The 27,638-nt window shown below is 33.0% G+C and overlaps 1 protein-coding gene across 1 annotated transcript in view; it reads right to left on the bottom strand.

The window, feature by feature from the left end:
• Nucleotides 1-4,262: 4,262 nt before the first annotated feature.
• Nucleotides 4,263-27,638, bottom strand: part of LOC134695537 (uncharacterized) — a 37,088-nt gene continuing 13,712 nt past the window's right edge. The window contains exon 3 of the mRNA XM_063556825.1: nucleotides 4,263-5,933. Within this exon, the coding sequence (XP_063412895.1) occupies nucleotides 5,161-5,933 (773 nt within the window). The 3' untranslated portion in view covers nucleotides 4,263-5,160. The remainder of the gene's footprint in view (nucleotides 5,934-27,638) is intronic.

Below are 27,638 nucleotides of genomic sequence, written 5' to 3'. Positions count from 1 at the left end.
CTGCAACGGCCGTCAATTTCTGACCAAATCCCTGCAACGGCCGTTAATTTCATCCCCCCATTTTTTTTAATGAAAATTAGGTATCTCTTTTGTGTAACTGAACCTTTCAAAAAAAATGAAGTGACCATTCTATGACAAATTATATAAACAATTCAAAATATTTAACAAGGTACGAATTAATTGTTAACGCGTTTTGTGATGCCTGTTTCAATAGTTCAAGAACGTAAATACACATTCAGGTAAATTGTTAACATTATTAAAACGATCACCACCTGTCACACAGAGATTCAATAAATGTACATTTAATTATTTTAAAATGGGTATACCACTGGTCATAGAATGGTCATTTCATCTTTTTGAAAGATTCAGTCACAAAAAAGATATACATCATTTTCAGTTGGAAAAAAGGGGCAAATTAACGACCGTCGCAGGGATTTAGTCATTTTGAACTCGCTTTACCCGTCTCTGTTCTTAACGATTCACCACCTGTAAATGAAAATAAAAGTTGTGATGCTCAATCAATTTATTTTTTTCAAATTTTTGATTGATTGATTGATTGATTGGTTAGTGTTTAACGCCAACTTTAGCAATATTTCAGCTATATCGTGGCGAGAAGTTTTTTGTTATTTAGAAATTACATGTGGATGAAATATAAAACACTTTATATAAAAGAAAAAATCTTTGATAATTTTTTCTTCAATTAAAATTATATAATGTGACATTTAAAGGATTTTTGTTATCACCTTGTGGTGCGAATATAATATATGTATTTATACCTTTTAATACCTTTAATGTAAACTTATATTCAAGATATGATACAATACATAAATTGATCAGCGAGAAAAGTTTTCCAGTCAGAAGAAAAAATTAAAATAAAATTAAATTTACTCACTTTCATTTTTATTTGATTTTGGAAAAAATTCGCGATGCTATCCTTGTTAAACAAGCGCTAAAAACTGGCCTTAACATCTTTGATTTAACATAATACATTCAGTCAACCTGGCCTACCATTCACTGATGCATTTGCCCTTACACTTCTTGGTAGGTGACGGAAAGGACTATTGGAAATGCAACCATAATGAGGTGTTTGATATGTACAATCCTACAATTGGTTTAACCGTTCTTTGCGATATTGTGTACATTGAAAACAAATACAGTTTGGCAAGATGTTAACTAAATAATGGTCATGACATGTTTTAAGTTCATGTAACAATCTTAAAAAAACTCATCACGACTTAATAATCCAGGTGGCTTTGTAATACCAAAGTAGTCAAACATATAAAACTCGTGTACAATGGAACGATAAATGGGCATCATATATAGAGAAAGAAGCCATTCACAATTTTTCTTAATAATTTTTCTTGGTAACAGTAACTTTACAAAATTTGGCTCAAGTTCGAACTTATTAATTATGGGTATAAGAAGACCAGCTTTACGATCTCTACACCTTTCTACAGTATCATCACTCTGCAAATTACTTAAATAATAACCTCGAGTGAAACGACGATTACATGCGGATACATCAATATCTAATTCTACCAAAAAGGTTTACATAACTATTTACACTATTCAACAAAAATAAACTCCTGGTAGTTTGGACTGGGGCGTGATGGTAATTGAAATTGATCCACCATCTTGTCCAAAGTTCAATCTAATGATAAGCTTCTCAATTATTGAATACACTTGAAGTCCTTTTTTCTCTTTACCCTCAGATTTTATCGCATTTTAAGTTTTTGTTTAATCTTACCCGCCCCAAAAAGAGAAAAAATGACACCAGTTATCCAAATAAAACAGAAGGCAATGCACAATATAAAAAAGTAATTTCTCGTAATAATAACAAAATGTATGACAAATTAACCTGTATATTGTAAACATTTGTGTTAACAACAAAAACCAACATTATAAGGGGGATAAGATTTTTATTAACAAACTCAAAGAAAATCCAAAAAATGATGATGATATTTTTTCTAATCTAAAATATATCAAAAGCCAGTAAAACACAAGTTAGGCCAGAGTTTTTTAATTACTTGTTTAATAAGAATTTTTGCTAATTTTTAGGGTCGAGGGACGCAATACAAATAAAAATTAAAGTGATATTTCAGTGGAGTCGAGACCCTAAATGAAAATAACAGTTGTGATGCTCAACCAATTTGTTTTTTTCCAAATTTGTGATAATTTATTCTTCAATCGAAATTATATAATATGACGTTTAAAGGATTTTTGTTATCATTTTGTGGAGCGAATATAATATATATGTATTTATACCTTCAAATACCCTTATAGTAAACTTATATTCAAGATATGATACAATACATTAATTTGTCGGAGAGAACATTTTTCCAGTCAGAAAAAAAAATAAAAATAAATTCAATTTGCTCACTTCCATTTTTTTATTTGAGTTTGGAAAAATTCGGGATGCTCACCTCGTTAAACAGGAATTAAAAATTGGCCTTAACATCTTTGATTAAACATAATGAAATCAGTCAACCTGGCCTACCATTCATTGATGCATTTGCCCTTACACTTCTTGGTAGGTGACGGAAAGGACTATTGGGAATGCAACCATAATGAGGTGTTGGATATGTACAATCATACAATTGGTTTAACCGTTCTTTGCGATATTGTGTACATTGAAAACAAATACAGTTTGGCAAGATGTAAACTAAATAATGGTCATGACATGTTTTGAGTTCATGCAATAATCTAAACAAGAGGCTCTCATGAGCCTGTATCGCTCACCTTCTGAAGGCAGCCCTAAAAATTAGTCTTTTTATTCTGGTAGCCACTTGGCTACCAAATGTAAAAAAAAATGGTTCCAATTGGTATGGTAGTTTCAGAAGAGAAGACATTTGAATGCATTTCTCCATAGGGTCCAATGTTAAACTATGTTCACTGCTGGCGGCCATTTTTGATCGAGTGTGGGACTGTCAGATACAATTTTTAAAGGGGACCATCAAAGGACTATTTTGATCAAGTTTCGTTCCAACTGGTAGTAGTTTCAGAAGAGAAAATCTTTGAATGCATTTCCCCATAGGGTTCAATGTTAAACTATTTTCCCCGCTGGTAGCCATCTTGGATGGGGTGCGGACGTGTCGGATATAATTTTTAATGAAAACAATCCAAGGACCAATCACCAACTTTGGTTCTAATTGCACAATAGTTTCAAAAGAGAAGATCTTTGAATGCATTTCCCCTTGGGGTCCAATGTTAAACTTTGTTCCCCGCTGGTGGCCATCTTGGATTAGGTGCAGACATGTTGGCTATACTTCTTAAAGGGGACCACCTAAGGACTATTGTGACCAAGTTTAGTTCCAAATGGCCAGGCCGTTTCAAGGGAAAAGATCTTTGAATACGTTTACAAGAAAAATTTGATAAAAAAAGGGCAATAACTCCAAGACAGGTAAACTTAAACTTAACCTCTGTCTTTTATAGTTTTGGAAATAAAAGACAAAAAATAATAACTCTAAGATGGGTTTTCAGATTTTCTTAAAAATTGCAGGGTAGGTTCTATTTTTAGCAACAGCGGCCATGTTTTTCATCGGATCAATATAAAATGAGGATCGTTTGTAGAGAAAATGTCATACATCATTCCTATGAAGTTTCAATCCAATCTGCTTAGCCGTTTCAGAGGAGAAGATTTTTTTTTAAAGTTGACGATGGACGACGGACGAAGACGGACGACAAGTGATGAGAAAAGCTCACCTGAGCTAAAAAAACTCATCATGACTTAATTATCCAGGTGGATTTGTAAGTCCAAAGTAGCCAAACATATAAAACTTGTGTATTATGGACCGATAAATGGGATCATATATAGAGAATGAAGCCATTCACAATTTTTCTTAATTATTTTTCTTGGTAAAAGTAACTATGCTTACAAAATTTGGCTCAAGTTCGAACTTTTTAATTATGGGTATAAGAAGACCAGCTTTACGATCTCTACACCTTTCTACAGTATCATCACTCTGCAAATTACTTAAAAAATACCTAGAGTGAAACGACGATTACATGTGGATACATCAATATCTAATTCTACCAAAAAGGTTTACATAACTATTTACACTATTCAACAAAAATAAACTCCTGGTAGTTTGGACTGGGGCGTGATGGTAATTGAAATTGATCCACCATCTTGTCCAAAGTTCAATCTAATGATAAGCTTCTCAATTATTGAATACACTTGAAGTTCTTCTTTCTCGTTAACCTCAGATTTTATCGCCTTTTTAGATTTTGTTTAATCGCCCAAAAATGAGAAAAAAAAGACACCAATTATACAAATAAAACAGAAGGCGTATATTTTGCATGTGTTGACAAAGTTAACATTGCACTACAAATATATAGATATTCTCGAACCGAATTTTATCATTTGGTTTATTATCACAACAAAAGGGAGAAGCTTACTCCTGCATCAAAGATTGTATATAATAAGAAAAGCAGACAATCAAGTAAACAGCACTTTTGACACATATACCTTGATGCAATATATTTTAAAACTTTTGTATATTATCAAATTGTATAGCTTTGAATATGTTTTCTTCATTTTCTACTCTACAACAGAAAAAAGACTCAAAAACATATAAAATAACCGACATTGAAAGATTTTGATGAAATGAAGGACGAAGAAATTTGAAAATGAAGAAATTCTTTTCCAGGCAAAGAACTTTCGAAAGGACGTCTAGTTACTGAATATGTTTGAACGAAATGCCACTTAGTGGCGTGGCATACTTTAAACATGGACATTTTCGCTGAATCTGCGATCAGTAAAAAAAACAATAAAAAAACCAACATCATGCACGTTGTTCACGCAAGCATTCAGTATTGAATACTTGACAGTTTTGAACAAGAGTCTCACGAGAGCCTTTATCGCTCACTTGGAGCATGGCTCTTCGACAGTTCAATTAAGACACCTATGTAAAAGTATCTTCCCTGCCGGTGGTAATCTCGGATTGGACGCAGATCACAAGACATAATTTTAATTACTAGTATGTCATTATTTCATAATAATGAAATAAACTCATCTAAGGACTGTTGTGATCAAACATTGGTGAATTTCTAGTTAAAAACGTACTTCACTGAGGAATTAGACCTTGGCAAATTTATGTGCTCTGTAAGTGGAAAATGTAAACCCGGTATGATTTGTAACTGCATCTCCCTATCTAGAATTTAATCACCATCACTTTCGAATTGAGCTACTAAAACCTTTGTAAGCTCCTTATATTCCTCAACAAATCGGCTTGGCACTATTAAGAATGGGTCTATCGTAAATTGTTTAGATTGTACTGTCATGTTATCAAAAATATGCAAAGGGCGTGTCATTTTTTCTTTATATATTTGATATTTACTACCCACAATGGCTTTGAAGTTGGAACAGGGAAAATTTTCCTGTAATTTCTCTTCAACTTTTGAGTCAAATATGTCAAAATGCAATGCTATCCAAATGTATAAAATAGTATTAATATTTAATTTATATACATCTACATCATCTTCTCTGCATAAAATTTGCGGTTCACTAGTCAGCAATTTGTCCTGATCACAATTGTACATATGAAAGGAAACTTCTGATCCTGTTACTAAAAATGATGGAATGAATAAATTTGATAAAGAATTGTTCTTTTTAGCATTACAGAATGCATTGACTATTGTCTGAGCAAGAACTTGAGACGGCATTTTTTTCTTTGGTGCTGTTTGAAGCTTGACCTCAATAATGCTTGACCAACCATGCCCTAAAACTGACGTGGAGCACTTATCTTCATGCCCCTCCAAATCACTTTCATTTAAGCTCATTTGTCCTAGTTCACCACTCCATTCTGCCAGGTCTTTCTCCTCCGGGTACGTTTCATCACCACATGCACCAGTATCTTCTTCTGTTGTATTAACTTCCACAATACTATGTCTAACCACAATATCTGCATTTCCATGCCAAACTGCTTTGTTGCCTTCAAAACAAAAAGAAGAGAGAAATATTTCACATTTTTTAATAACATGGTTTTGCACATAACCCACTTTTAACTTACTATTATTTTGTTGATAAGTGAATTTAATCTTTAAAACAATGTTAGTGTTATTCATATGTACATACTTAATTAACATAATTTTTTATGGTAAGCAGCCTTTAACTCTCAACTCAACACATCCTCATAGATTTCACATCAGCAGAGCAATTTTGAATGCAATAACTTGGTATGTTTATGAACAAAATACAAACTAGGAGGTCCTCTTTAAGAGGACTAAAACATGTGTCTCTGCTTCATTCCCCTATCGGGGTGGGGATAACACCCCAGGATCAAAATCCGCACTGAAATATTGCCTTACCATCATCAGCAATGTAAAGTCATTTTGTTTTTTTGGGGATCTCAAAACAAATATGTAGATAACAAAGATTATTGGGAACAACTCCAGGGACCTAGACATACTCTTAAATGAGCTGTCTTGCAAAGAGGAATGAAAAATATATGGTTTTCGTGTGGGAATCTCCACTGATTTAGAACTTATCAAAGTTCACTATAATGAGTGGGTTGGGATGACTCTTTATACTGAAATAAACCCTTCTAATAATCATCAGGAATTTAAATGAAGGGCTTGGTTGCTGCCCAGGATATGACTGCGGCATGTTGACACATTAAAGTTAAATAAGTGTACATTTAAAGTGAGTGTGGACACAAGATAATGTTAGTCATATAGCTACATCAAATATATAACCAGAGGCCCCCTGAAGTCTGTAGCAAATCACCTGGTAAACTGTTAGATAACCAAATATCACTCACATGTTTTTTCCCATAGGTTCCAATGTTAAAACTATGTTCTACGCTGGCAGTCATGTTTTTGATAGATCGGAACAAAATTGGTAATGTTTGTACAAGACCTTCCATACATCAATTCTGCCAAGTTTGGTTCAATTTTCTTTAGTACTTTCAGAGGAGTTGATGATTCACATGTTTTCCCATAGGGGACAAAGTTAAACTACATGTATGTTCTGCGCTAGCAGCCATGTTTCAGGGGACTTGATTAAAATGTAATCTACCAATAAAATTGCATTTTAGGCCATGATTTTCTAATCAGGTTTAAATGAGCAAACTTTCATGTCTTCATAGCAAAGAATATTCCTGCCAAGTTTGGTTTCAATTGGCCCAGCTGTCTAGGAGGAGATGTTTTACGGCAACAACGACTCCCACGGACGCAAAGTGACGACTATAGCTCACTGTGAGCTTAAAAATGAGGTACATTTGTACTTAGTAAACTTGCGATCATGGCCCCCTTTGACACCTTATAAGAGTAAGAGCTACATAAAATCCATCAACACTCTACCAGAAGCTCGTGTTATATGGAATCCAAAGAAATGAGTCTCATTAGTCCAGGATTTTTAAATTTGTTGGTTTACGGATCCGCCGACCCGATTTTGCCGATTCCTAGTATAAAAATAAAATTGACTTTTCATGCTTTTTTATTCCCAAGACCCAAACAAATACATTATCGCTGAAAAATAATTAAATTTTTCTTTTTTTATGAAATGAAATGCATGAATCACTAACAAAATTGATAACACTCTCTGTTGTGAAAAAATAAAACTTCCAGTTTACGTTTCTAAAAATAGACAAATCAATTATTACTGACCTTGAAATGTCGTTTACCCAAATAATTTTGCGGAACGAAATTTGTGTTTAAAACCCATTACACAATAAGTTCGTTTCCCTTATTTGTCTTATCAGTCTGTAAGATGCATAATCTCATAGAAATAGACTTGTCCAAATGTGGACAGGTGGAAAGCACCTTGGAAGTAAAAGTTCTGAATATCAACAAGACATTTAGAATTTTCTTGTTTCATGGATAATAAAAAAAAATATCGTCCATTTGGATTAAATACGGGGATGCATGACACTAGATTAACCCGATATTCTCAATTTTTCCGTGGACGAGTCTATTACGTTTTTGACACGTGTGTTGAAACTTATTTTCGTACGACATTTTTTACATTTTTTTCTTTATCAGTTTTCGTTTTTGAAGATCATTACTCACCAAGTTTTCTGGAATTGATTAAGAGCTACGCGAATTTGTTTTTCTTGTTTGTGAAAAGACGATTTAATTTCGTCTTTGTCTGTGAACACCCCCCTTTTTTTACGGCAAATCATTAGACAACATGGACAATGTCATGCGATATTTATGACAGCTGAGCAAGAATATTTCATCGAACTAAAATTTGAAATGATGACAAAATATCATACAAAACATTTTGTAAGAAAGGTGAAATGTATATTTATTTTGCATTTTTTTTTTCTGTGTTGAAAGATATTTTTTTCCCCCCCGACCGACCGACCTGACTTTTTCATGGGGAAAATACGTAAACCAACAAATTAAACAAGAGTGCACACGCTGAAATGTCTCGCCTTCTATACTAATCATTGATATTATGTTGATAGTCCTAAGTAAAAAGCTAAGATTTATAACAACTGTACCATAAACTTAACATTAACCAAGACAACTAAACAAAGACCAAAGAACCTTGAAAATGAGGTCAAGGTCAGATGAACCATGCCAGGCAGACATGTACAGCTAACAATGCTTCTATACAACATATATAGTTGACCTATTACTTATAGTTTAAGAAAAATAGACCAAAACACAAAAACTTAACACTGTGCAATGAACCGTGAAAATGAGGTCACGGTCAAATAAAACCTGCGCGACTGACATAAAGATCATTAAATAATTCCATACACCAAATATAGTTGACCTATGGCATATAGTATTAGATAAAAAGACCAAAACTCAAAAACTAAACTTTGACCACTGAACCATGAAAATGAGGTCAATGTCACATGACATCTGCCCGCTAGACATGTACAACTTACAATCATTCCATACAACAAATATAGTAGACCTATTGCATATAGTATGAGAACAACAGACCAAAACACAAAAATTCAACTATAACCACTGAACCATGAAAATGAGGTCAAGGTCAGATGACACCTGCCAGTTGGACATGTACACCTTACAGTCCTTCCATACACCGAATATACTAGCCCTATTGCTTATAGTATCTGAGATATGGACTTGACCACCAAAACTTAACCTTGTTCACTGATCCATGAAATGAGGTCGAGGTCAAGTGAAAACTGTCTGACAGACATGAGGACCTTGCAAGGTACGCACACATCAACTATAGTTATCCTATTTCTTATAATAAGAGAGAAATCAACATTACACAAAATTTGAACTTTTTTTTCAAGTGGTCACTGAACCATGAAAATGAGGTCAAGGACATTGGACATGTGACTGACGGAAACTTTCGTAACATGAGGCATCTATATACAAAGTATGAAGCATCCAGGTCTTCCACCTTCTAAAATATAAAACTTTTAAGAAGTTAGCTAGACTCAATGTTTTCTTATTTGTTTTTGTTTTAATTTTGTATTATCTCCCTTGAATCAATATACAATATCTCCCTTGAATCAATATACAATAACTATTTTATAATAATAAGAAATATTGATGATAATTTATATTATATAGAAACTTTATGGTAAAATTAGTATACTTAAAACCTAAGCATATATATACAATCATGACATTTATAATGTTTAAGGTGACTTAACTTGTATTTTTTGTTATCTCCCTTGAGTCACTTATTTCTATTATTCCTATAATTGAAAATGTAAATATATACTTCTCACAATTACAATTATAAGTGACACTTATGGCAAATGTTAATGTAAAGATATTATTCTGTAAAAACTAAAAAATGCTTTATCACAATTGTCATATTCAATCCATTGAATATTTTTTTAAACTTTTTCTCATTTATTTTTCTATTTTTTTTCATTTATTTTTAAACACTCCTTTGAAAATTATCCTGTTTGACATCCCCATATATTACTTTTCTGTGTTTACATCATTATTGGAAAATAATTTTTATTTCTTTCATTCAACTACTTGATGTAATTTGGATGCAATCATTTTACTATCAATGAGTTCATTAAAGATTTTGTCTGTTAATTGTCAAGGCCTTCGTAACACATTAAAAAGAAGAGACGTATTTGATATGCTGAAGTCAAAGAACTGTAATATATATTGTATTCAGGATACTCATTTTACAAATGATATACAAAACATAGTGAGATCTATGTAGGGTTATGAGTGTTATTTTTCATCTGTTAGCTCAAACTCTAGAGGTGTAGCTATTTTGTTCAATAATAATTTTGAATGCAAAGTATTGAAAGAAAAAAAAGATAAAAATGGAAACTATTTAATTTTAGATATTCTTGTAGAAAATAGAAAGATAACTCTTGTATGTCTATATGGACCAAATACAGACAATCCTGATTTTTTTTCTAATATTATGTCTGTTATTGATGATTTTGAAAATGAATACTTTGTTATTTGTGGTGATTTCAATCTTGTCCAAAACCCATGTATAGATTATTGCAACTATGTGAACATTAACAATTCGAAAGCTAGGGAAAAAGTATTAGAATTTATTGAAGAAAGAAATTTGATAGACCCGTATAGAGAACTTTGTCCAGATGTACAGCGATACACCTGGAGGAAGAGAAATCCTTTTAAACAGGCTAGATTAGACTTTTTTCTTCTAACTGAAAATTTTTTAAATATAAATATAAAATATACTTCCAAGCTATCGGTCAGATCACTCTAGCTATGATTTTGCTTGATTTAGAATTTAACCCTTTCATTAGGGGAAAAGGTTTGTGGAAGTTTAACAACTTCTTTATTATTTGCTTGAGACTCTTCTTATGGAAATTAGGGGTAAGACAATTTCATACTCAAGCTATAAAAAAAAGCAAGACGAAAAAAGGGAACAAAATCTTCGAAATGAAATAACTCAATTAGAGGAAAGAGTTGATGAACATTCCATCAACGCATTAGAAGCAAAAAAACATGAGCTTGAAAGTTTACGAACACAAAAATTAAAAGGGAAATTAGTAAGATCCCGTGTCCAATGGATACAGGAAGGGGGAAAACCTACTAATTATTTCTGTGGCTTAGAATCACGCAATTTTATGAGCAAAATTATTCCCAAAGTAGAGAAAGAAAATGGGGAAATTATAACAAAACAAAAAGATATTTTGAATGAAGTTAAATATTTTTATGACAATCTTTATAAAAAAAGGGATACTAAAAGTACTTTAAATGATCTTAAAAAAGACTTGAAAAATTTAAATGTTCCCATACTTTCATCTCAGGAAAGAGAAAGCTTGGAAGGTACAATTACTGTTAAAGAAGCTGGAGAAGCATTGAAAAAAATGAAAAACAACACAACCCCCGGAACGGATGGTTTTTCAGCAGAGTTCTATAAATTTTTTTGGAAGGATCTTCAAATTTTTATTGTAAATTCTTTAAATTATGGTGCAAAAACAGGGGAACTATCTGTTACACAAAAGCAAGGGATTATTACTTGTTTACCAAAAGGTAATAAACCTCGCCACTTTTTAAAAAACTGGCGCCCTATATCTTTACTGAACACTGTGTACAAAATTGGATCAGCAGCTATTGCAAACAGATTTAAGAGTGTCCTTGATAAATTGATCAATTTTGATCAGACTGGTTTTATTAGTGGAAGGTATATTGGGGAAAATATAAGACTCATTTATGATATATTACAGTACACAGAGGAACATGAAATACCAGGGTTATTACTTTTGATTGATTTCGAAAAAGCTTTTGATTCAATATCATGGGACTTTTTGGTAAATGTTTTGAAATTTTTCAATTTTGGCGAATATATCATCAATTGGGTTAAAGTATTTTACAATAATATCAACTCTGCTGTCATCCAGGGGGGAACCTTTCAGATTTGTTTACTATTGGAAGAGGTGGTAGACAAGGGGACACCCTGTCTCCATATCTTTTTATTTTATGTGTTGAGATTCTGGCATTGAAAATAAGGGGAAATAGCGACATTAGTGGTATAGAGGTCACACGGGTTGAGCATAAATTGTCACAATTTGCTGATGACACCTCTTTGATTTTGGATGGGAGTGAAAAATCTTTACAAGAATCATTATTAGAATTAGACTGGTTTGCAAAAATATCTGGACTGAATAGTAACTTCACAAAAACACAAGTTATTTGGTTTGGGAGCAAAAAATATAGTACAGATACTTTATGTCCTAACAGAAATCTGTCCTGGGGTGAAACTTCTTTTAAATTACTAGGAATCAATTTTGATGTAGATCTTGAAAAAATTGTTAAAATAAATTATTCTGAAAGAATTGTACAGATTAAAAATACTTTAAAACAATGGTCTAAAAGGAATCTAACTGTTATAGGGAGAATAACTGTGATTAAGACTCTAGTCTTGCCTATTGTAAACCATCTCATTATCTCTCTGCCAAATCCTTCAGATGATATTATTAAGAGAATAAATGAACTTATTTATTCATACATATGGAACTCACCTATACATAGAGTTAAGAAGGATATTCTAATCAAAGACTATTTGGAGGGTGGTTTGAAAATGCTTGATTTGAATATGTTCATTACAGCACTTAAATCAACATGGATTAGGAGGATTTTGAAGAGAGATAGTAAATGGCAAAATATGTTCATGTCAAATATAGATAAAAGAAAGTTGTTTAGTTGTGGTGTTGATTATATTAGACAACTGTATATGACAGTTAACAACCATTTTTGGAAAGATGTACTAAGATCCTGGGAAATGATTATTCAAAAAGAAAGAAATTTTACTTATGATTCATTTTTATCAAATCCACTATGGCTAAATAATAATATTAAGATTGGTCATAAATCAGTATTTTATCAAGATTGGTTCAAAAGTGGTATTAGATTTGTAAATGATATAGTTGACCAAAATGGATTGTATATTTCATTTGATCAATTTAAGCAAATATATAACATTAACACAGATTTTCTTAAATTTAGCAGTGTTATTTCGGCAGTGAAAGAGGCATCCAAATCTTTCCCTAAAGGATCTTACAAATTAGCTTGTCCTTTTATACCATCATGTCTACAAATATTTTTTAAACATTGTAAAGGATCAAAAGATATGTATTCTGTACTGACAAGAAATAATGTTATTCCTACTGGACAGCTTAAGTGGGTTAAAATTTTAGGTGAACAGAACTTGAACTGGAAAAAGATTTTCAGACTGCCTTTTGCTGTTACTAAAAAAAGTAAATTACAGTGGCTGCAATATAGGATTAACCATTGCATATATATTATTGCCACAAATCAGTATTTAGTTAAAATAAAATTGACTGATGATCCTTTGTGTACATTTTGTAAATCAGATAATGAGTCTATAGAACACCTATTTTGGAATTGCAATAATGTACAAGATTTTCTACAGGATGTTGATAACTGGTTCCTTTCCGGTGGAATAAATCTCCCAATGAATAAATTAAACTTTCTTTTTGGAGACTTATCCAAGATATTTCCCAACAACCCATATAACATGATTTTTCTTTATATTAAACAATATATGTATAATTCTAGATGCTTTAAAAAGAATCTCTCATTGCAAGCAATTATAATGAAACTGAAAGACATGTATAAATTAGAGAGTAATTATATGATAGCTGTAAAAAATAAAAAGATAACTGAATTAGACAATGTATGGAATGTTTTTGAAAAACTATTATTGTATACCGGCTAATGTCTTTTTTGTTGTTGTTACAATTACTTATGACAACTTAATTATAATCTTTTTTAAAGAAAATATTATTGCCATGTTATGTACTTGATCGTGTTGATGGCTGTTACGAAAGAAATATGTCTCGTACATTTTCAATTTTTTTTTCAGCATAATTATATGATATTAAAAATAAAGATAGGGATGTAACTGGATAATCCCTTTGAGTTTTGTTTTTATTTTTTGTTTTTTGTTTTCCTTCTTTATTTATTTATTTATTTTCTATTTCATTTTACTTTTTTTAATTCTTTTTTATTTTTTTATCTTTTCAATAGAAAATGTAAAATATTTCCAATTAAGATTTATTTATAAAAATGACATTGTATTTATCTTATATGTATTATATTGTATGTATATCATGTATATGTTGTAATTGTTGGAAATAAAAAAATCAAAAGTTAGCTAACGCCGCCGCCGTAGCCGCTGCTGCCGCCGGATCACTATCCCTATGTAGAGCTTTCTGCAACAAAAGTTGCAGGCTCGACAAAAACCGTGGCCTTATAATCCAATAAAAAATAAACTAGAGGCTCACAGTTGCCTAAATCTCTCACCTGTATTTAACAAAATGTGAAACAGGAGATTTATTCAAACAGTTCAATTGATAAGGTCTTTCTAAGAATCTGTTGTGTAAAGTTTGATTACATTTGGTTCAATTTTTATTAAAACAAGAGGCTCCCAGGAGCCTGTATCGCTCACCTGGATACACCCCTGTTACAACCTGTTCATATAGATCCAATAATAATGCAAAATATTCTGCTAAAGTTCCGCCATTAAGTTTCAGAACTTTTTTAGACCTCCGTGCAACATCTGAGCCCCTTATGAGGGCCCCTTTCAACAAATTTTGGGCATGGGTTCCACTTATAACATGAAATAAACATTCATACCAAGTTTGGTTTCAATCCACTCAATGGTTCTCTAGGAGAAGATATTTGTATGTATTTCCCATAGGGTCCTATGTTAAACTAAGTCCCCAGCTGGCGGCCATCTTGGATGATGGATCAGCAACAAAGTAACAATACTTGGACGGCATCTCATAAGGAACATTCATACCATGTTTGGTTTCAATTCATTAAGCAGTTCTCTAAAAGAAGATATTTGTATGTATTACCCATAGGGTCCTATGTTAAACTAAGTCCCCCGCTGGCGGCCATCTCTGATGACGGATCAACAACAAAGTAAAAACACTTGGTCAGCACCTCATAAAGAATATTCATGCCATGTTTGGGATCATTCCATTCAGTGGTTCTCTAGAAGAAGATATTTGTATGCATTTCCCCATAGGGTCCTTGGTTAAAATAAGTCTCCCGCTGGTGGCCATTTCGGATAACCGATCAGCAACAAAGTAACAACACATGGTCAGCACCTTATAAGGAACATTCATACCATGTTTGGTTTTAATCCGTTCAGTGGTTCTCTAGAAGAAGATATTTGTATGTATTTCCCATAGGGTCCTATGTTAAACTAAGTCCCCCACTGGCGGCCATTTTGGATGACGGATCAACAACAAAGTAACAACACTTGGTCAGCACCTCATAAGGAACATTCATGCCATGTTTGGTTTCATTCCATTCAGTGGTTCTCTAGAAGAAGTTCAGAATGTAAAAAGTTAACGGACGACGGACGCCAAGTGATGAGGAAAGCTCACTTGACCCAAAGTTTGGGTCAGGTGAGCAAAAAAATGTACTTTGCATGTATTTCCATAGGGTCCAATGTTAAACTAAGTCCGCGTCTGGCAACAATGTTTGTTGACTGATCGGCACAAAAGTATATCAACTTGATAATTAGGTCCTTCTTAGAATTAATTGTGTAAAGTTTGATTATATTTGGTTCAACGGTTCAGAAATAAATGTACTTTGCATGTAATGTATGTCCAATGTTAAACTAAGTCTGTGCCTGGCAGGCACCATAGTATACTGACTTGATAACATTTGGTTCAATTGTTCTGAAAGAAATGTATTTGCATGTATTTCCCAAAGGGTCCAATGTTAAAACTAAGTCTGCGCCTGGCAGCCATGTTTGTTGACATATCAGCACCAAAGTATATTAACTTAATAACGTCTTTCTAAGAATCAATTGTGTAAAGTTTGATTTCATTCCGTTTAACTGTTCTGATATAAATGTACTTTACATGTATTTCCCATAGGGTCCAATGTTAAACTAAGTCCGCGTCTGGCAGCCATGTTTGTTGACTGATCGGCACCAAAGTATATTAACTTAATAACATCTTTCTAAGAATCAATTGTGTAAAGTTTGATTACATTCGGTTCAACGGTTCTGATATAAATGTACTTTACATGTATTTCCCATAGGGTCCAATGTTAAACTAAGTCCGCGTCTGGCAGCCATGTTTGTTGACTGATCGGCACCAAAGTATATTAACTTAATAACGAATTTCTTAGAATCAAAAGTGAAACATTTGATTAGATTTACATAAAAAGAGTACTTTGCATGTATTTCCCATAGGGTCCTACATGTATGTTAAACTAAGTCTCCCGCTGGTGGCCATTTTGGATGACGGATTGACAACAAAGTAACAACACTTGGTCAGCACCTCATAAGGAACATTCATACCATGTTTGGTTTCATTCCATTCAGTGGTTCTCTAGAAGAAGTTCAAAATGTAAAAAGTTAACGGACGCAACGCCAAGTGATGAGGAAGGCTCACTTGACCCTTTGGGTCAGCTGAGCTAAAAATTGAGGTACTTTGTAAAAGTGTGATTTTAGAAAATGCTCAAAAAGTATTTGCAGAAAGCCATGGAATATGGATGTTTTACATGGATTTATTGAATACCATTGATTGCATGAGCATGCTGAATGCACATAATTTCGTTGTACCTTGTAACTTTTTTCTTAACTTTTGATTCAATTCTGAATTTAACATTATTTAAGTTTTCATTGAAATCAATTGCTTTATTAATACAATCAGCATAAATATCAGATGCTAGACATCAGTTGCCAAAGCTCATGATATGACTTAAGCATGTTGACACAGGAAAGTTGAACAAGTGTACATTTGAAGTGAGTGCAGTTAGCTCAACACGAAAAGGTTCCCTCCCTTCCATCACCAAGTAATAAAACAGTGAGACACTGCCAAACGCCTATATTTACCATTAATTCATCGGTGTAAACCTGGAGGAAAAACTCGAATTATGGTGTCATTATAGTTGCCCAGAAAAGGAAAATACCCAAAACACCGCGAAGTTTATTACCTGTGTTCGTTTGATCTATTACTGACCAACACACCTGTTGATTGCAGTGTCATTGACATTTAAACACTTGTACTGTTACAAAGATTATAGTTTGTGCTAATGATCATAGTTTGATACAAAATATAAATTGTCCTTGATAAAAAAATAAATAAATTGCCCTTGAAAATTACGGGGACACATGTGTGGAAAATAAATTGATGTGTTGGGTACACATGGTCTACGAAAATGCATAAAATTGCAACATTCACATTGTTTGACCTATATGTAGATCTAATAAATAAATACAAAGTTTTTTGACTGAATGATTTAAATTCTATTTTTAGACAATTTGCATATTTTCCAACAAGCTGCGTTTACTTATGGAAAACCAGAGTTTCCAACAATACTGCCATTGTAAGATGTTTGTACATCATCCGGGAGCAGGGTACAATAGGCAGAATTCTCTTAATCGTGAAGAACACTCAAGTTTGCATATTTTTAATAATTTAAATGCATTGTCTTCTTGTAAAATGTGAAAACCGCCGTGAAGTATGAAATATTCTAGAAAACATGAAGTAAACGTGTCTGTTACACAAAACGTGTGCCATGTGTTTTGACAAAACTTGTGTGTACAAAATGTACGTCTTTGGATCTTGATGCACTTTTTATGCAACCACGCAAATGAATTCAATCTTTAAATTAGTGTTGTTCAAAACAAAAATATCAAAGGGGTTAATTTATATTTTAAATGGTTGACAATGTCATTCCCAGCAATGAGAAAATAATTTAAACAAAATGCTCATCACATCCAAAAAAATTTGTAAGGGTTCCGCAGAACCCAGTGTCTCGCCTATTTTTGCTGTAAATCGCAGGCTCAACAACAATGAGGAAAAAAATCAATAAAATTTTCCTCTTGTTACTATTTTATGATTGTAAGAAAATGTAAGTCCATTTAAAAGTAAATTACAGAAAAAACGGAGTAATCTTTTTACAAACTTTACTTCTGGATACAATCTTATGATCATAAATAAGCTTCTGTCTAAGTTTTGTACAAACCCAGGATAGTTTAAGGAAGTTATTAAAATTCTAAAAACTTAAACCACAGAGTGAATGTAATGGTTCCCAGCAGAAAAACTAAGTCCATTTAAAAGTAAAATATGGAAAAAATGGATTTATTTATTTACAAAATTTACTTCTGGATACTATCTAATGATCATAAACAAGCTTCTGTCCAAGTTTGGTACAAACCCAGGATAGTTTAAGAAAGTTATTAAAATTCTAAAAACTTAAACCACAGAGTGAATGTAATGTTTCCCTGCAGAAAAATCGAAGTCCATTTTTAAGTAAAATATGGAAAAAATAAAATTTTATTTTTACAAAATTTACTTCTGGATATTATCTTATGATCATAAACAAGCTTCTGTCCAAGTTTGGTACAAACCCAGGATAGTTGGAGAACGTTATTAAAATTCTAAAAACTTTAACCACAGAGTGAATGTTTTGTTTCCCCGCAGAAAAAACTAAGTCCATTTATAGTAAAATACGGAAAAAAATGAATTTTATTTTTACAAAATTTACTTCTGGATACTATCTAATGATCATAAACAAGCTTCTGTCAAAGTTTTGTAGAAATCCAGTATAGTTTAAGAAAGTTATTAAAATTTCAAAAACTTTAACCACAGAGTGAATATTTGTTGACGCCGCCGACGACGCCGACGGAATGTAGGATCGCTTAGTCTCGCTTTTTCGACTAAAGTCGAAGGCTCGACAAAAAACCATGTCGATTATTGAATTTACAACAGGTACATTTAATTAAAGTTTTATTGCACTACACAGCAATAAATCTGGCGGTGTTTAGAGGAAAGGTTAGGAGAAATCTGGGAGTTTAATCTGAAATTAACGGTTTGACACGATACACAGTAATCGACAGCGACAGATGTCCTGATCACAATGAGCTAACTGTACAAAAACAAAAATTTGAGGCATTTTGAAAAAGTGTGATTGTGGCCCCCTTTGGCCCTTATATAGCTCCAATGACACCCTTATGAATGCTTAAGTCAAGAGGAATCCAAATAAACAAATCCCATGAAAATCTGATGGGAAAATAAAAATTTGAGGTACTTTGAATAAGTGTGATTTTGGCTCCCTTCGGCCCCTTATACATTTGTAGCTCAGAAACGGTAAAAGCTATGCAAAATCCCTCTACACTTTACTGAAAGCTTAGGTCAAGAGGAATCCAAAGAAACAAATCCCACTAAAATCTGATGAAAAATATTTTTTTTTAGGTAATTTGTATTAGTAAAAGTGTGATTATGACCTCCTTTGGTCCCTTATAGCTCAGAAATTGAAAGAATTATTAAAAAAAATTATTGCTGAGATCTATGTTTAATTTTTATAGGAAATCCATTAAAAACCAGATGCTCCGCAGGGCGTAGCTTTATACGACCGCAGAGGTTGAACCCTGAACGGTTGGGGCAAGTATGGACACAACATTCAAGTTGGATTCCGCTCTAAATTTGGATTGTGATTAAATAGTTGACACAGCATAGGTTTCTGACCTAGAAATGAATGTATTCAAATGAACTTAAAATTTTTGTTTTCTCTTAGAGCAATTCACTATGCTGTTAAATATTAATCCTCTCAAAAAAATGTTTGAAGACATTTTCTTTTTATTTATGAAATTTCAAATGAGAAAAATTGAACCCAATTTTTTAATCACATCCCCCTTTCCCTTATTCCAAAACTAATTTCAATTAAAATATTCTAATGGAGCTTGGAACAATAACTACTCATTTAAATACTTCATAAAATATGAAGATGTAAAAAAACTGCTTGTTATCACTGAATGGTAAAGATCATTTAAATTTATCAGTTGGTAGTCAAAAGTGAATATACATTGTATATTGTATATAACAAAGATTTAAGTTGATTCTGGACAAAGAAAGATAACTCCAATTAAAAAAAATTCTTGCAGATATTTCTTGCTTACTATACTGGACAAAGAAAGATAACTCTTAATTAAAAAAAAATTTGCAATTTCACAATATTGTGAAATTAGATATTTCTTGCCATTGTACAATACTGTGCAATTGAAAAGACTTGCTATTGCACAATACTTATAATAATTTTAGATCCTGATTTGGACCAACTTGAAAACTGGGCCCATAATCAAAAATCTAAGTACATGTTTAGATTCAGCATATCAAAGAGTCCCTTGCAGAAATAAATCCTGACATTTTTTTTAATCAGGATATCTCAAGATTATCCTGGGATATCCTGAAAATATCCTGTAAAGCATTTAGCCCTTTTTCTAGGGAAAAAAATAATGGGAGAATTTCAGGAAATGTCAGGACTTTCAAATCAAGAAGCTTTAAACTAGGGGAATTCTCAGGATATCTCAAGACTTTAAAAAATAAATATAATATAGACCAGGATATGTCAGGACTTTTCCTTCAACATTCATCCAACTTTCAGATACTTTACAAATTCTTTCTGAATGCAAAAAAAAATTAAAGTCTTGGATGATTCCTGGTATTGAGACTTAAGAAATAATATAATCTATATCACAAATTCAACTAAATAAGAAAGAAAATCTTTGGGATTAAAATTATCTGTTGTTTGTTAAAAAAAGTAAATATTCACATGAGAATAGTGTTTTAGCCAGGATTTGTTGAGGGTTAGAGAATAGTCATTAGTGGGAAGAAACTAAAACTATTCTGTCAAACATTTTTGAAATACACAAGTTATTAATGGCATAGTGCAAAGATTATTGGTGTTATTTAAAGATATTAAACATATTTTGACAGATAACTTATTAACACAGTTACTGCTATTCTTCCTGTTCATGGAAGCATAACGAGGACAGTATTCCAAAGTAATAGATTTTTGCAATAAAAACAGCAGGGTGTCCGAGAAACTCCAAAGCTTGTCTATCATAACAGCCAATTTACTTCAGAGTAATCATTGGTCTATTAGCCTAAGCAGGTTAAGATTATAATTTAAATGACACATCAATAATAAATCACATTCCGAACTATTTTGGAAGTGTTGAAAAACACATAATTTAGTCATTGCCGTATATATTCAAAGTGTTTGGTTTTATTTACAATACCGGTGGTACATTTTATTGTTTTAAAACTGGTAACACTGCGTGTGGGACTGTCACTGCCGTTACTGGTTTGCTGCAAGAAGTTTTTTTTTACTCTTCCTTTCCCTAAAGATGTAAATTCTGATTTTCTCCAAGTTCACATATGTGCCTTTATAACTATTAATTGTCGTCCGGCATATAAATAACTTAGAAAAATATCAGATCAATGATAGATAGGCAATGATAGACAGACGTTTCTCAACGTATGTACAATGTAAACAAACCTTGACCTCGTGGTTTTAATCGTACTGAACAGTTCGGCCCTAAAAATACCTTCCAAGTGAGTCCACTTGTTTATTCACATGCACCATGTGCCGTTTAAACTAAAGATTATTTTTTTATTATACTTAATAAAACTGCATATTAATAAATATTTGTTTGCGACACCCTTGATTTATTTTCATACTTCCGTTACGGCACAGATAAACTTCTGGCCGATATTATCTGGGGCGAGATTGTCACAGTCTCAACGTCAGCGTAAGTGCACTCTTGGGTAATACGTCACCAAAATGGAGATTACGCTGATGGAAACACGGAAAAGACATTTCCAGGCAGAAAGATTTCAGATAAGTGCATTACAAATTTAATTTAACATGACAGACATATGTATATTATTACAAAATATAATTTGTTGAGGAACTATGATTTTTTTTATGGTTTCTTTGAGCAAAGCAACATCAGAAAGTCTGAAAGCATATTTGAAAATTTATTTTTAATTATATAAACAAATTTCCACATATGATTATTGGTAGTTACCTAAAATTTATAGTTTTTGAATTGTTTGAATTGTTCTTTTGTGAAAATAATAAGTAGCCAGTTTTTTTAATCTTCAGGGGATAAAAAGGGGGAGGGTTTTGAAATGAATTTGATTCCTTAACAGCTTCCGATGTGTATAAACAGGCAACAACATTTCAATTGAATTTTATTGCTTTAAAACATCTAGAACAATTGATTCTTTGTGGATTTTTTTTTATACTTTTAGGGGATTGAATGATTAATTATCAAAATGGAGCTGCCAGTTTTGATAGTAAAACAGATTCCGTGGAGATTTCAGTTACATTTATTCAGCGATTCTACTTGGAAGAACAGAGACAACAAAATATTACAGAAAGAAGCAGAAACTTTACATGTATCCTTTTATATTATTATATCTGACACATAGTTACTTTAGTTTTAATATTGGGTGGGTACAGGTGCAGATCCAGCCATTTAAAAAAGGGGTGGGGTTCAAACTATGTACTATAAACCCTTTCATACCCCCCCCCCCCCCCCCCCCCAGAATCCTCTCCTTGATCCTCCACTGGCGTACCATTTTTATGCCCCACCTACGATAGTAGAGGGGCATTATGTTTTCTGGTCAGTGGCTCCGTTCGTTCAGGTTACAGTTTTTGATCAAGGTAGTTTTTGATGAAGCTGAAGTCCAATCAACTTGAAACTTAGTACACATGTTACTTATTATATGATCTTTCTAAGACTTTTGACTTCAATTTCACGGTCCACTGAACATAGAAAATGAAAGTGGAAGTTTCAGGTTAAAGTTTTGGGTCAAGGTAGTTTTTGATGAAATTGAATTCCAATCAACTTGAAACTTAGTACATATGTTTCCTATAGTATAATCTTTCTAATTTTAATGCCAAATTAGATTATTACCCAATTTCACGGTCCATGGAACATGCAAAAGGATAGCGCGAGTGGGGCATCCGTGTACTTTGGACACATTCTTGTTATTGGTAATTTAAGATAACAATATGGGCATTAAGCAATTAAATATGACCAACAAGTTTGCTCATTAGTACTAGAATCTAAGTTAAATAATCATTAAATACAAGGCATTTTTTTTAATCTGAACTTCAACAGCCTTTGAGATAAGCTATTTAACATGGCCAATACAAATACTCATTTGTACTTATTTTTCATACAACTTCAATTCTTGCTTTAAATAAATAAATTGATATTTACTACATTTGTACATGTAACGTAATTCAAACAGTCAATTGGGGTTGATATCTTGCATTAAATAGGATAGTGACCGCCATTGACAGTAAAACCTCGTTCCACTCACTAAACAAGCCCCTGTGTACCAAGGCAACCATCTATCTTATCAGTGGCATAATCAGGGGAGGGTTCTAATTTTTTTTTGATAATCAATGCATTTGGATAGGGACATATAGCTGGATTCCCCTTTATCATGGGTTTTGAACCCCCTTTTTGAAATTGCTGGATCTGTCCTTGATTAATAGAATAAGTAAATATGGATTTAAAATAATTTAAGAAAATATTTGCAATAGAAAAAAATGTGCATTTAAAAATGATACCAGGGCAAACACCTACCTTATCAGTTGTGTATTCAGGGGAGGGTTCTGGTTTTTTTTTTGTGAACAATCTATACATTTGAATTATAAGGGACATATAGTTGAACCCCCTTTTATTATCCAGGGTTGGGAACACCCCTTTTTGAAATGGCTGGATCTGCCCTTGTTTAAAATAAGGAATATGGATTCAAACTAATTTAAGAAAATATTTGCAATAGAAGAAAAATGTGCATTAAAAAAGGATTTTACTCAAATTTTGTAATTTCTTATAAATAGAATTCATGCAAGACATTTATTGGTCCTGAATTAAGGACATTCTAAGGATATTCACAGGATATTCTCAGGATAAACCAGGACCAACTAAATGCAAGCAAATCTAATCCTGACAAACTAAGGACATTGTCAGGATATTCACAGGAAATACCAGGATTATACCAGGGCTTACTCAATGCAAGCAAATCTGTAAATCCTGACATCAGGATAATTTCCTGAGACCAGGACCTGAGGAATCCTGAGCACAGGATTATCACAGGATTTTCTACTAGGATATTTATGGTCTGGACTGTCTCTGGATATCCCTGGAATATCCTTGTTCCAATACCGTCCCATGTTTAACCCTATCTCAGGATCAGGATATCTCAAGATTGCCCTGTGATTTTTCTCAAGATTATCCTGAGATATCCTGGGGATATCTTGTGATATCCTGCACCATTTTCGCAAGGGGGCCCAAGAATTTAATTTTTGTTAAAATCAAACTTAGTTTAATTTTGGACCCTTTGCACTTTAATTTAGACCAATTTTAAAACTGGACCAAAAATTGAGAATCTACATACACAGTTAGATTTGGCATATCAAAGAAGCCCAATTATTCAATTTTTGATGAAATCAAACAATGTTTAATTTTGGACCTCGATTTGGGCCAACTTGAAAACTGGGCCAATAATCAAAAATCTAAGTACATTTTTAGATTCAGCATATCAAAGAACCCCAAGGTTTCAATTTTTGTTAAAATCAAACTAAGTTTAATTTTGGACCCTTTGGACCTTAATGTAGACCAATTTGAAAGCATGACCAAAAGTTAAGAACCTACATACACAGTTAGATTCGGCATATTAAAGAACCCCAATTATTCAATTTTGATGAAATCAAACAAAGTTTAATTTTGGACCCTTTGGGCCCCTTTTTCCTTAACTGTTGGGACCAAAACTCCCAAAATCAATACCAACCTTCCTTTTGTGGTCATAAACATTGTGTTGAAATTTCATTGATTTCTATTTACTTTAACTAAAGTTATTGTGCGAAAACCAAGAATAATGCTTATTTGGGCCCTTTTTTGGCCCCTAATTCCTAAACCGTTGAAACCAAAACTCCCAAAATCAATCCCAACCTTTCTTTTGTGGTCATAAACCTTGTGTCAAAATTTCATTGATTTCTATTTACTCTAACTAAAGTTATTGTGCGAAAACCAAGAATAATGCTTATTTGGGCCCTTTTTTGGCCCCTAATTCCTAAACTGTTGAAACCAAAACTCCCAAAATCAATCCCAACCTTTCTTTTGTGGTCATAAACCTTGGGTCAAAATTTCATAGATTTCTATTAACTTAAACTAAAGTTATAGTGCGAAAACCAAGAAAATGCTTATTTGGGCCCTTTTTGGCCCCTAATTCCTAAAATGTTGGGACCAAAACTCCCAAAATCAATACCAGCCTTCATTTTAGGGTCATAAACCTTGTGTTAAAATTTCATAGATTTCTATTCACTTTTACTAAAGTTAGAGTGCGAAAACTAAAAGTATTCGGACGACGACGACAACGACGACAACGACGCCAACATGATGGCAATATACAACGAAACATTTTTCAAAATTTGCGGTCGTATAAAAACTGCAGCCAAAATCAGACTTAAAATAAACTAGAGGCTCTAAAGAGACTGTGTCGCTCACCTTGGTCTATGTGAATATTAAACATAGGAAGAAGATGGATTCATGACAAAATTATGTTTTTGGTGATGGTGATATGTTTGTACATCTTACTTTACTTAACATTCTTGCTGCTTACAATTATCACTATCTATAATAAACTTGGCCCAGTAGTTTCTGTGGAAAATGTAACCGGTAGTAAAAATCTACAAGTTTTATGACAATTGTTAAAATTGACTGTAAAGGAAAATAACTCCTTAGGGGGTCAATTGACCATTTTGGTCATGTTGACTTATTTGTAAATCTTACTATGCTGAACATTTTTGCTGTTTACAGATTAACTCTATCTATAATAATATTCAAGATAATAACCAAAAACAACAAAATTTTCTTAAAATTACCAATTCAGGGACAGCAACCCACCAACCGGTTCTCTGATTCATCTGAAAATTTCAGGGCAGATAGGACTTGACCTGATGAACATTTTAACCCCCTGTCAGATTTGCTCTAAATGCTTTGGTTTTTGAGTTATAAGCTAAAAACTGCGTTTTACCCCTATGTTCTATTTTTAGCCATGGCGGCCATCTTGGTTGGTTTGGCGGGTCACGCCACACATTTTTAAACTAGATACCCCAAAGATGATTGTGGCCAAGTTTGGATTAAGTTGGCCCAACAGTTTCATATGAGAAGATTTTTGTAAAAGATATATAAAATTTACGAAAAATGGTTAAAAATTGACTTTAAAGGGCAATAACTTCTAAAGGGGTCAACTGACCATTTTGGTCCTGATGACTTATTTGTAAATCTTACTTTGCTGAACATTATTGTTGTTTACAGTTTCTCTCTATCTATAATAATGTTCAAGATAATAACCCAAAACAGCAAAATTTCCCTAAAATTACCAATTCAGGGGCAGCAACCCAACAACTGGTTGTCTGATTCATCTGAACATTTGAGGGCAGATAGATCTTGACCTGATAAAGAATTTTACCCCCTGTCAGATTTGCTCTAAATGCTTTGGTTTTTGAGTTATAAGCCAAAAACTGCATTTTACCCCTATGTTCTATTTTTAGCCATGGCGGCCATCTTGTTTTGTTTGGCGGGTCACGCCACACATTATTTAAACTAGATACCCCAATGATGATTGTGGCCAAGTGTGGTTTCATTTGGCCCAGTAGTTTCAGAGGAGAAGATTTTTCTAAAAGTTAACGACGACGGACGACGACAACGCCGGACGCCAAGTGATGAGAAAAGCTCACTTGGCCCTGCGGGCCAGGTGAGCAAAAAAAGACAATATTTTTTTTTGAGATTACACCTTTTGGGCAAAATTTATCCCGGAAATGGTCAATTATACAATAAATCAGTTGCCATACTCCAGATGGGGGATTTTGTTAGGAACACAATGAAAGAAACTCCATCAAAAACTGACAAATAGTAAAGGTTCTACATCAAAATATACGAAAACACCCAATTTTGCCCCGTTTGGCCTTTTTTTCAAAAGGACAGGGCCACAATACCCAAAAGCAATACCAGCCTTCCTTTTGTGCCAAGGAACATTGTTTAAAATTTCATAAGGATTGGTCAACTAGAAATAAAGTTATCGTCCGGAAACGAAGCATCTACAGACAACAGACGCCGACAGCATCATACCATTATACGACCTCAAATTTTTTGTGGTCGTATAAAAATGATGTTGGGGCTGAAGTACATGGCAGGGGCCATCCCTGGCAAAAGCAATAAAAGAAAACATGAAGAGACTGACGAGGAAAGGAGGGAAAAAAATTAAGAAACTGATTTTTGAAAACTTGAGGCCTTACAACATGTACAAGTGATATATATAAAGAACAGGAAGATGCTAATGCAATGAATGACAACATTCTTACTGACAATGATGAAGGGTGGTCAAATGAAATGGACAAGTTGTTCAAAATTTTTGAATTTAGTTTTGAATTAAGTGAAATTTCCACCAAAAATTGTTTTTCTTTGCCCAACAAGTTTCGGTCAGGTAATATGTGATGTGGTAGATTAAAAATTTAACTTCTTCTGGAGAAAATGTCCAGAAAATGACAGCATGCAGACCTTCGAAAACACTGAGAATTTGATTTAATTTTCACATAATTTTATATCCTGCAGTTTTCGAGAAATCATGGGCCAAGGTCAAATCTGAATTCTATAGGTTAAAATGGTACATAAATATGTATTGAATGCTAATTAATGCCTTGGGCTGATAAGGGGTCCCGGGATAACCAGGCCAATATGGAAAAGGTCATGTATTAATCTGTATTTATTTAAAATTGACACCTGAAATAATTTCTACAGATCCGGGAGATTTGCTGCTCCTGGCAGGAGTAAGTCTGTAAGATTTCATTTGGTTAGATCTGGGAGACTCTTGGAAGATGAAGAGACATCA

This window comes from Mytilus trossulus, chromosome 13 (assembly GCF_036588685.1).
Source record: "Mytilus trossulus isolate FHL-02 chromosome 13, PNRI_Mtr1.1.1.hap1, whole genome shotgun sequence".
Lineage (NCBI taxonomy): Eukaryota > Metazoa > Mollusca > Bivalvia > Mytilida > Mytilidae > Mytilus > Mytilus trossulus.
This window is presented reverse-complemented; position numbering and strand designations above follow the sequence as displayed.